The sequence below is a fragment of the Anomaloglossus baeobatrachus genome, chromosome 1, assembly GCF_048569485.1.
Source record: "Anomaloglossus baeobatrachus isolate aAnoBae1 chromosome 1, aAnoBae1.hap1, whole genome shotgun sequence".
Taxonomy (NCBI): Eukaryota; Metazoa; Chordata; class Amphibia; order Anura; family Aromobatidae; genus Anomaloglossus; species Anomaloglossus baeobatrachus.
Window position 1 is genome coordinate 832,886,633 of NC_134353.1, and position 12,164 is coordinate 832,898,796.

General features: G+C 43.5%; 1 protein-coding gene across 3 annotated transcripts in view; it reads right to left on the minus strand.

Annotated features, from left to right (window-relative positions):
* Positions 1–12,164, minus strand: part of RASA1 (RAS p21 protein activator 1) — a 148,167-nt gene that overhangs the window by 84,652 nt on the left and 51,351 nt on the right. For all 3 annotated transcript variants that reach the window (XM_075325129.1, XM_075325128.1, XM_075325127.1), the window contains exons 4-10: positions 11,294–11,364; positions 10,824–10,941; positions 10,005–10,036; positions 9,548–9,600; positions 6,148–6,298; positions 5,643–5,721; positions 2,906–3,026 (exon numbers count right to left, since the gene is read on the minus strand). In XM_075325129.1, the coding sequence (XP_075181244.1) occupies positions 2,906–3,026; positions 5,643–5,721; positions 6,148–6,298; positions 9,548–9,600; positions 10,005–10,036; positions 10,824–10,941; positions 11,294–11,364 (625 nt within the window). The remainder of the gene's footprint in view (positions 1–2,905; positions 3,027–5,642; positions 5,722–6,147; positions 6,299–9,547; positions 9,601–10,004; positions 10,037–10,823; positions 10,942–11,293; positions 11,365–12,164) is intronic.

Sequence of the window (12,164 nt, forward strand, 5' to 3'; positions counted from 1 at the left end):
TCGCTGGAGAAATCGAGTTTGTGATGTGAGCCAAGGCTGTTTTACTCGGTGTTTGGAGGTTCTGAGGGTGAGGGGTGCGACTTGGTCCACGGTGCTTCTGAGTGTGTCATTGTAGTGCTTTACAGCCAGATTAGGACAGGAAAGTGAGGAGATAGGGGACAGTGATAAGTGTAGAGAGTCTGTAAGGGTCTGAGAGTCAATGGCCTGTAGGTTTCTGAATGTGTGATAGGTGGGAGTATGCTGGGGCGGACGAGGGTTTGTGAGCTTGAAGGAGAGGATGTTGTGGTCAGAGAGGGGAAGAGGTGAGTTGTCAAAGTGAGAGATTGAGCAGAAGCGGAAAAAGACAAGGTCAAGGGTGTTACCATCTTCATGTGTCTCAATGGATGAGAGCTGTGAGAGGCCAAGGGAGGTGGTTAGAGATAGAAGCTGGGATGCAGATGGGGAGGAGGGGCTGTTCATGGGGATGTTGAAGTCTCCTAGGATGAGGGTTGGCAATGGAGTGCGGCAGTCAGGCTGAAAAGTGGTCAAGGAACTGGGTGGGTGAGCCTGGTGGACGGTATATGACAGCTACTCTGAGGGAGAGGGGATGGAAGATCCTGATGGTGTGGACCTCAAAGGATGGGAATGAGAGTGATTGAGCTGGGGGTTGACCTGGAAAGTGCATTGTGGGGACAGGAGTAAACCAACTCCACCACCATGTCTGTTTCCAAGTCTTGGTGAATGGGTAAAGTGTAAACCACCCTGAGAAATTGCAGCAGGGGAAGCAGTGTCAGAATCCTGAATCCAGGTTTCAGTGAGGGCTAGTAGGTTAAGAGAGTTATTGAGGAAGAGGTTGTGGATGTAGGGAAGCTTGTTACATACAGACCGTGGATTCCAGAGAGCACAATTAAAAGAGGGAAGTGAGGGTGTACAACTAATGTTAATAAGGTTAGCAGTGTTTCTATGGGAGGTGGGAGAGGAGGTAAAGTTAGCATGGGGTGGACTGGGATTAGGTGAGATATCACCTGAAAGAAGTAGGAGTAGAAGGAGAAAGATCAGATGGTTTTTGGACTTGTGGCATGTCTTTTTGTGTAAGACATTGGAGCATGATGGATTGAGATTAATCAGATAGGTGAAGAGAGCCTGGGAGCTGTACATAGGAGAGGAGAGAAGAGGAGAGAGGGACTGATGTGGATGAGTGGTGATGGAGGGGGGACGGGGCGGTGAAAGTGGACAGCAAGGCTATGTGCCCACGGGCGCTCGTACCTGCGGATGTTTCCCGCAGCTGCCCGCCGGCGTCCGCAGCTATTTTTAGCTGCTAGATTACAGCGGAATAGCTGCGGGAAACATGCGGAGATTCATGCGGCTTACCTGCGGACGTCCCAGCCTCTTATCTCCATAGCGGAGGGCCGGGACATCCGCAGGTAACTCCGCATGAATAATTGACATGCAATTATACATGCTGATGCCTACATCCGCAGCATGGTCGGCAGATGCACTTTCCGCAGCGTGGACACAGCACTCCCCATGTCCCATAGGATAACATGGGGAGTGACTGTACATGCTAAAACCTGCGGATTTACCTGGAAAATCCAGAAAAATCCACAGGTTTTCCACGGCAAAATTCTCAGAAACAAGGTCCCGTGGGCACATAGCCTAAAGGCACATAGAATGATGGAGATAGGAATAATAGTCATGGTGGGAACAGAGTGTCAAAGAGTAGTTTACCTGCCTCCTGCCCTGACTAACTGCCATTGAAATAACTGCCCAGCACTTAGCATAAGATGGCACATGAATGCAGGCACCACACACGCGTATACCCCTTAAGAAAGCCCCAGATATATAGAGCAACCTAGAGGAGTAGGTGAAGGGGATTGTGGGAAGTCAGCTTGTTAAGGGAAAATTAATAAAAGGTGATTACATCAGGGAATGATTAAGGAATCAAAGGAAACAGAACATTTGACACCCGCCTGGACTCTAGTCTACACACATTCACACCTTCAATCAGATAAGATTTACAAAGCAGAAGATACAGTCATACATCAGTGAGTATTACACATAATGTAAGGATGACATAGCATAAGTCACAGCAAGCAGAGATATATACCAGGAAAGTGAATTCAACAGGAGCAAAGGGGAGCAGACATTGTATAGTACAGGGGATGACCTATTGATTGCCGAGGACCCCCTGGACCCTCACAGATCCTGAGAAGGAATAGGGAATCACATTGAATCTGTATTTGGCACCTTTCTGACACATTAGCAGTTAATTATGTCACTGGCACTTGTTGTCAGACATGTGTCTTGGAGATCATAGAACCATTAATATGGCGGTAATAATCACAGTTTTCATTTTCAGCACTACTGAGAGAATAGAAGTAGGAATGAGATTGTTTCTATGAGTAACACCACCAGCTCCTATCTGTGCTGTTTTTTTTTTTTATAAATTAAGCATAAGAAGAGATCAACGTAGAAGATCTAAAACCCATTCTACTAAATGACAGCAATAACAAGAACAAACCAGCAGCACATTAAATAATTACACAGCAGCACAATGCTTACTCTACACATCACATGTGCAATACCTAGAATAGCAAAAAGTATACAATCATCCAGAAGGAAAAAGACTGCTCTTATGTCACTGACTGATGCCCAAGAGTAGGCAGCACCCCTATACATGGCATCTATAACCCCTACCCCTACACAGTTGCCGTTACAGGGGCCAATGTTCTCCTCCAGAGCCAGTGTCTATAGCAGAACATGGCTTTGTGCACTGCACACAATCTAGAACACGCCACTCTAAATTTCATAAACCACAACCTGTACGAGTGTAAAAAGACGGGGCACCATGTGGCCTCCACATTAGGCTATGGTTGTGGCCACACATTGCAGCACTGTGAAAACCCATGCTGCCCAATACACTCACTCTTCTTCAGCAGATAGCCTTTCTTCACAATGTTTTTGTAAAAGGCATCCTTGGTTTTTCGCCTGATTGTGTTGTAGATTTCCTTCCCATCCACAAGGTCATTTAGCACTTGTTCCTGATGCTGTGAAAGAAGTGGGAAAAATAAACCAACTGGAACTGGTCATGACATTAACTATACAGCTAAGCTATGTGCCCACGGGGACAGTGTTCTGCGGTTATATCCGCAGGACATTCCGCAGGTGCTCCCAGAAATCCGCAGCACAACTTCTGTCTGTTTCCATGCTACGGATGTACAGCGAAATGTCCTGCGGATATGGTGCGGGCATTCTGCATTCAGGATACAGTACCATGGCTTCGGCACTGCACCCTCAATGCAGAACAAGTGCTGCAGTGATCGGGGCGTTCATATTACTTACCTCCATCATGCAGCACCTCGCTTTCCGGCAGCCGGGTCACTCTGTCAGCGTCTGGTGCACTGTGCTGGAGAAGGTGGGTGGGCCTGCACTAGCTCCGGCTGTCACATGACCGGAGCTCGTGCAGGCCCGCCCACCTCTTCCTTCCTGTACCTGGATCGACCGCGCTCCTGTGCACCGGACGGAGAAAGTGACATCGTTGTCTTCTATCAAGGCAGGTAAGTATATGGGACCCTGCGGAGAAGTCAGCAGGAATAATTACCATGCTGCTGATTTTTCCGCAGGGAAATCCGCATTATTTCCGCTGCGGAAAAAAACGCAGCGTGGGCACAGCAGTTCCCAAATGCCATAGAAATGGCTGGGGAGTAGCTGTGCTGCAGATGTTTGAAAAATCCGCAGAATTTCCGTGAAAAATCCGCGGCAAATTCCGCGCATTTTCCGCAGCGTGGGCACATAGCCCTAAAAGGGAACCATCATGATTTCCTGTGAGCCCAAAATACTGAAAAAATGACTGCAAAAAATAAAGGGTTATCCCTTACACATGGGATAATGCATGGACTGAGGGATAACTTACTGTTTCTGAGAAGCGGTCTTAAATAGAGCAGAAGAGAGCATGCTCAACCTCCACTTAAAGAGAACCTGTCAGCTGAATTCTGTAATGAAAAGACTTGGCTGTAATGGCGCTGTCATATTGATTACTTTGATCCACTTTGTAGTTCTTTAATCACAATTTTGAAGTTTTCTGTTAGGCTACTTTCACACATCCGGTTTGAGCAGTGCGGCTCAATCTGGCTGTGAAACCTATGTAACGGATGCGGCGAAAACACCACATCCTTTGCATAAGTTTTTACATTCGGCCGGTCCGTTTTTTTCCGGTTGCAGCATGCTACTGAGCATGCGCAGTGGAAGAAACCGCATGCGGCGGACGGATGCGGTTTTTTCCGCATCGCGCCGCATCCGGCGTCCATAGGCATGCATTGAAAAATGCGCCGCAGCGGCCGGATGCGGCGCGATGCGGTTTTTTTGCCAGAGCAAAACCGTTGCAGGCAACGTTCCATCCGGCCGCGGCATCGGCTAAATCTGCCGCATGCGGCAAAAACCGGACCGAACGCAAGCCCATGCGGCACAATACGGCACTAATGTAAGTCTATGCAAAAAAAAACCGCAACCGGCGGCAAAAAAAAACGGTTGCGGTTTTTCTGCAGAGCGCCGTATTGTGCCGCAGAGCAAAAACCGGATGTGTGAAAGTAGCCTTAATTAGATTTCGGTGCACAGACGCCGGACTGTACACAGGGTCTTCTCCTCCCCGTCTGGGATTCCCCGGTTCCTCTGCCTGCCTCTGGCAGGCTCTAACAAGTCACTGCTGACATTTCACACACAGGAAGCCAGTCATTCACAGACCAGAGGTAGGTGGGCGGCAAGGGAATCACAGACAGGGAGAAATAAACCAAGTGCACAATCCAACCCTTGTGCACTGACATCTAATTAGCAGAAAACGTCAAATGGTGATTAAATAACCACAAAGTGGGTTTAATCACCAAGGGTATCAATGTAATCAGTATTAGGGCTCGTGCACACGACCGATTTTCTTGCACGAGTGTTAGCCCTGTTTTTCACACATCGCATTCATACCTATGATCCACTCCCAGACTGTGCACATCTTCAATGTTTTCCATGGACTGAGTCAACGGAAAAAAACCATGTCCAGTTTTGATCCGGGGGACAGATCTAAATCAACTATGCAAGTCTATGGGTCTGTGAGAAAAAAAAAAACAGACTGCACTAGGATGGGATCTGAGGCTGGTATGATTCTCACACACTGACAGATTAAGAAGGGTCAGAAACTTTTTTTTTTTCTCTCCAACTATGAGAAAAACTGATGTCACTCTGATCAAAGTCTGATCAGAATAATAAGACCATTTTTCTTGTATGTGGAGAAATTGGTTGTGTGAACCTGCCCTTATAGCGCCATTTCAGTTGTATCTTCACTTTACAGAATCGTGCTGACTGGTTCTCTCTGAGTAATCTCTGGAATCAAACAAAACTCGAGCAGAGTGCCTGACTGTTAATCACACTCCCGTCACCATCCAACGGCTTCATAAAAAGGAGAAAAAACATTTGAAAAAAAAATGCAAAAGTATATTACATTTCTCCTAACTATAATTAAAACGGGTCCTTAAACCTATAAAATGATTGTTTCTACTTAATAAAAGCTATAAAGATAGAAAAAAAAAACCCCTGACAATGTTTGCCAACTAGAGTCAAACTGGCATTCAATACTTCTACATGTCATAGATGAAATGTCTAAAATGTGGTAACATTACCTGCACAGGAACGGGATCTTTCAGAAAATAGCCCTCCACAATCTGCTCATTCCTGTAGTGTTCTATGATATCATCGATTCTGTTTTAAACAAGAAAAATCAGACATAAGAATCCAATGTCCTGAAGCAAGCCATACATCAGAGTAGCTCCTGATACATGCCATGTCACAAGTGGACGGACCAGCACCTGAAGAGTGCGTGTATGACATCCATATGCTGAAGGAATGTGTATGGACAGGGGCGGGCTGGTGCCAGGGGTTTGATATAGAAGTGATTATTCCGTTAACTCCTGAATACAAGCAGCACGCACTACTGTCAGACTTATCTGCTTTCAGTGAGCGCAAATAAAAGTTGACTAGCGCCTCCTGATGGCGGACACTGCACACGTCACACACCACTCCAAGTATTTGATCACGTATTAAAACCACCGCTCATGTAAATCCACCGTTATTTCCGATTGTGCTAGAACGTTTGCACCTCAAAATACAAACACGAAAATCTTTTACCTGTAATAGTACCGACCTCCCATCATAAACTGATTGTTCGGTGTCGGGCAGATCTTAAACCGCTGGATGTTTTCATTTGTGCGGAAATATAAAGAATAATCTCCAGGAGTATTGTCCGATGGCCTCACTAAGAAACTGCTGATTTGTCCGACTACGAAATATCAAAAAGTACAATTCATACAGGATTAGAATAAACTATAAAAAAATACTAAAAAAATGTAGAAAGGAGAATGCAAAAGAAACAAAACACTATTGCGAAGCAGAAACCCTCTATTAAGCCATGTTCCCATGTGTGAAAACACTTTTCCCTTAAGTGTCTGCACTAAAATCACAGCAATATTGTGTTTATACTGCTTTTCTATGTCTTTACTCCTTTTTATGCACTTTCTGCTCTTGATCTGAAGCCTTTTTGATGTGTTTTTAGTACACAAATTCCGCAATTATAAGCAGTTACGTTATTCCAGACTTCCTTATAGAAAAAAAAATGCACCAAAAACGCAGTTCAATAGCATCTTTCAACAGAAGGGGCAAGCGTTTCCATGAAAAAAAACATCTACATTGCTTGAACTATAAAACGCAGCAAATATTCTGCACAAAAAAAGCATGGATTGCGCTACGTAGGAACATGGCTTATCTTGTTTTGCAATAGACAAGCAATGCAATACATGGACAGATTTTAGGTCCTGTGCGCACACTGCAGTTTTTCCCGCGGTTTTCGCGGTAGAAAAGGTGCGGATTTTGTTCCTAACCTTGCTGCAGTCCTTCCCCAGTAAAATCTATGGAAAAAAAAAATGCTGTGCGCACACTGCGTTTCTTTTTTACCTCTAAGTTTTTCTGCAGAAAGGACCCCATTTTTCTTTTTTTTTACCTTTTTTTATGTCTAAATTTGGGGTGCGTCTTATAATCCAGTGCGTCTTATAAAGCGAAAAATACGGTAGATAAATTTGGCATTGGTGCAAATATAAGGTGCCCAACTATAACACTTGTTTGTCACTTTGCTCTCACCCAAGAAAACCGTTCTAAAACAAAATTATTTTTGGTCATTGAAAAAAACAAAAGAAAAAAAAAACAATTGCGAACAAAAAGTCACTAACTCGAAAATTATGTATAAAAAAATGAACGGATCACAAACTGCATGCTACGTCCATGAGGGTAATATGCCCCTTGTGTGATGGAAGTTCTGGATTACTCGCTGGCACAGAGTCAAATCGTCAGGTTTTCAGTAAATCCAGGAGCCCAAAAATGCAATTTCACTTCTTTGAAAAAATTAAAATAAGACCGGTACGATTTTAATTTTTTCAAATAAAGAATAGATTTTATAAAGTGCTAAATATTCTGTAAATTTTATATAACCCAGAAATTATATCAACTAAAATTACAATTCTTCCTGTAAAATTCAAGTCTTCACATACCCAGTGGCCCAAAAAAAGTTATTGCTCTTTAACAATATCTATATTAAGGCAGACACATTTACAGTTTAAAGCCGGGGCCACACGGGGGACTACCATGATCCTCACATGACTCGGCTCACGCTGGCAGCACAGCAGGAGCAATGTCATGTGAATGTCACTGCGATCATGTCAAATCATGCGATCGAACCACAGCTGCGGGGGGGGGCCGGCTCTGAGGAGGGGCGGGAGGGATTTATCTCCCTCTTTCCTCCGTTGCCGGCTATTGCCATTCTCGCCCTGCACCTGCGGTACACCGGTGTAATGTGAATGCAATGCGATTTTTTTCTCGCCCCATACACTTGAATGGAGGCATAAGAAACAGGATCGTATTGCACCCGCAGCATGCTGTGACTATTTTCTCAGCCCTAATCGGACCGAGAAAACCAATCGCTCATGGGTGCTGATACATAAGCTAATATTTGTCCGAGTGGAATGCGATGTTTTATCGCATTCCACTCGTTCCGATTTTCATGCCGTGTGGCTTAGGCCTAAAAAGTGCTTTTTTTGTTAAGTGTCGAACCCTGGCCCATCAGAAATTGATGACTTATCCTAATAATAGGCCATCAATGCTACAGTAGTGGATAGCCTCTTTAAGAGCAATTTTTTATTTTCTAATGTAAGTTATTTGTACACATCAAGGGGGTGAAACTTATCTCTGGCTAACAAAAGTCAAAATGTCGAGAAACCCCTTGTAGTGACAGGGTTTTAAAATGAACCATCCGAAACTTATTAACACCTTTGCCCACCCTGCCATACACATACATCACGTCCACGGTGCAAGTGTATGGAGCGGGCTCTGGAGCTGTGCCTGCTCCGTACCGGCCAGATGCTGGTGGTAATACATAGATGGCATCTGTCGTTAACAGCGATTCTGCTATGAAATGCTGCTACATATTCAGATTCTGCTATCAACCATTGACATTTACATAACGCAATCGTCGGTGCAATGGGCTACCATGGCAGTTGGAGACCGGCTAAATGCCCCCTGTTGCCACAATCTTAGAAGTCCTCTGAAGTTATAAGCTGAATTATAAAGGCAATGTACACTTATATAATGCAATACTGTGTTATTCCAGTAATGATAAGGGGAAAAAAAAAAAAAAAAAAAAATGATCGCAGGTTTAAAGTTCCCAAAAAAGTGTTAAAAAAAATATAAAGCTATATAAGATAAAGCTTTTACCAATTTAACAATAAACATAATTAGTACTGTCGCGTGAGGGATGACAGCTTTATTACATATGGTATCCACGGCCAACAAGGGCCTTCTGCGTGCATGATGGGGTAAACAATGAGATATATTGGGGTTTCATCTGCTATTACACGTGTCTGAGCAAGACAAAACAATCACTGATCTCGGGGAGACCAGCACGAGAAAACACTGCCAGCAGCCAAGCAAAGGCGCTCAACACAGTGAAATCCTAGGTGCATTGCCTCCTGGGAAGTATACAAATCAAAAGAGGTCTGTGAAGCCTCTGTTAGGAGTCTCAACATAGAAAATAGCCAGATATCCCTCTGGGAAGAACCTAGCCATACTTCCCAGGGGGCAATGCACCTAGGATTGCACTGTGTTGAGCGTCTTTGCTGGCTGCCGACAGTGTTTTCTCTGGCTGCTCTCCCAGAGATCAGTGATTGTTTTGTCTTGCTGGTCTACTGGGCATTGCTCCCACCTAGCCAGAATCCTACTCCACACTGATGAGGGGCAATACCCCAAAACAGCTGTCTGTGGATGGATACCTGGCCTTGATATTTCTCTTGTCATATCTTTAAACTTGTCAAAGAGTTGGATATTGACTAAAAGGGCCACTTAATAGGGTGGTTATGGTGGTCTCCTTAAAAAGAGCCACTCCTTGGCTAGGTTCTTCCCGGAGGGATATCTGGCTATTTTCTATTACACGTGTCTGGCATTTCAGAAGCTCCGTTTTAGACTCCAAATTGAAATTAATATTTACCCGTCATAAGTAGGTTATAGGCTTCTTGTTTGTTGATTTTCCCATGGAACCATCTAAAGAAGAGCAGAAGAGCATAAATACATATACAGCCCAACCATTGGCCACTGCTTGTTAATAGTGCTTATTTGAACAATATTGTCCAATTCACATTGGAATCACCTTATCGGCACATAATGCGCATATGCCATGTCGAATCAGATTCTGAACAGACTTGGATCAATCCTGATTTACATAGAGGTTTTGGCATTATTGATGACAAGAATAGTAGGACATACGTTACTAATCTGGCCAAGGTACTAAAGAAGCATAGCATGGGAGCGGGAGGGGAACGGTAAGGGAAGTATTACACCTTTGTTATATTCTACCATTAATACAGCCGACATAAAGCAAATACCAGATAATTTAAAGGCTTGTAATCAACACAACCTGAAAACCCAACGTATGTAAGAATGCTTACATCTTGCCTTCATGGGGGTCCTCTTCCCTGCCCTAAGAAAGAAAAAAAAATATTAGTAGAATCTATCTACATACACAGTGAGATTGAGTATCTGAGTTGAGAAAAGACCCAACATTGCAGGGGACCTAGTGATAATAGGAGGTGCCCACCTGGATATCAGGATTCAATTACCTAAGGAGAAAGCTCGTTCTGCCCTGGCTCGGCTGCCACGGAGTATTGACAACAGACCTGGGTCCTGAGAATCTTCTTGTTTGACAGTAATATCTACCAAACACAGCATATACCCTGCTCTTCACAGCATATTCAGGAAAAGTGTACCAGCCTCCTAACTACAAGAATGGTTTTCCCATCAATCTCATCCCATCTGGGATCTTTTGGGCATATTGATAGGTTATATGATAGATGTCCAAAAGATGTCAGTCACAAGGATGAAAAGAAATAAGCGTTGGCTTGTAGTCAGTCAGGTATGGAGAGGTGCATACACCTCATTCTCCAGAACGTTGGGAACTTGTTGGGACCAACATCTAGTAGGCCTCCTCTAGAAATGTCCCATGTGGTACAACCTCTTCAATAGGCTTCAGACCCAAAAAACGCAAACAATTCGTAGTTCTGAATCTGTAAAGTAGCTGATACCAGACCCAGACTGTTTTTTTCACCCATGGAGCATTGCACTGAAAATAAGTTTTCATATTGAGCTGGGTCTGTTCATTTCCAGAATTATGGACTCTGATACACAGCAAGCCTATTTTCCACCGACTCACTACCAGTCTATAATTCTTGTTTCGAATGGTAAATAGGAGGAAAAACAAATACACTTACCACTTCATTCACCAAATCTACAACGATAAGTCCTTGTTCATTGGTGCGAAGATTGGTCACCCACATCCACCCGTCCTCCAACTCATTATGGACTATAAACATATCTCCTTTTAGGAAACTGGGAGAAAAAAAAGTGGAAGTAGTGACCAACAGAGACTTGTAGATTTCCCAAAATAATGTAGAAAGTCGCAGGATGGTTATTGTGGTATGATAAGGACAGGTCTACCACTGTTACCCTGCTATGATTTACAATTACCGTTATAAAGTCTGACTACCGCTGTCCCAGAAACAGCGGGGTCTGCTCCATCACAAACAAGGGTCCCCTTTCACTAAGCCGGTTTTGTTTTTTTTTTCTCTCACACAAATTTTAAACTTATAAATGGGCTTCAGATTGAAAATTAAGAGCTTAATAATATCAATAATATACTAATAAAAAAAAAAAAAATAATGAGCTGTTCATTTGTACTCACCTGATTTCATCAGTTTCTGGGACTTTAGTGTAGGGAAGGATTGCCCGTACTCTTCTCCTGTCTTCCACCGGCTAATAACGGAATAATATATGGAAAGTTACAAATGATTATAGTTTTCACCAAAAAATCTCAGCTTGGTCGCTCTCATATTTCCAAGAAAAGTGTAAGGAGGGCAACTTTTTAGTTGTTCTCAACGTAATACACTTGACATAATTCTAACATTTTTCAATATTGGTGAGGACAGAACATGCTCTGTCACAAGTAGACGTAGAAACTTGGCACTCAAGATAAATGTGAATAGTGGTCTTTTATTGAGAAGAACTTGTAGGACCAGCACAAGCACAGACGTTTTGGTCAAAGACCTTCATCAGTGTGCGTGCAGGGGGTTCTCAGAAGGTATATCAACTGCCAAATAGACAGTGGTGGACAGCTTGTCATACCTGACTATGCCAGTTGCTATACCCTCCGAGGACCCCCTGCACGCACACTGATGAAGGTCTTTGACCGAAATGTCTGTGCTTGTGCTGGTCCTAAAAGTTCTTCTTAATAAAAGACCACTATTCACATTTATCTTGAGTGCCAAGTTTCTACATCTACTTGTGGCAGCTTTTTTTTTGTCACAGAGCATGTTCTGTCCTCACCAATATTGAAAAATGTTATAATTATGTCAAGTGTATTACATTATGCCAAGTACTACTTGGCCAGGGACACCCTCTATAAAGTAGAAACTCCATGAGTAGTCCCTTAAAACGTAATACCAAAAGTGCCTTCCTTGAAATGAATAATGCCCTGAAAGAAATAACCCCCCCCATGTACCCACTTAAAAACAGTAGTAATGACTTGAATTCCCATTAAAAAGAAAGCAAAGATA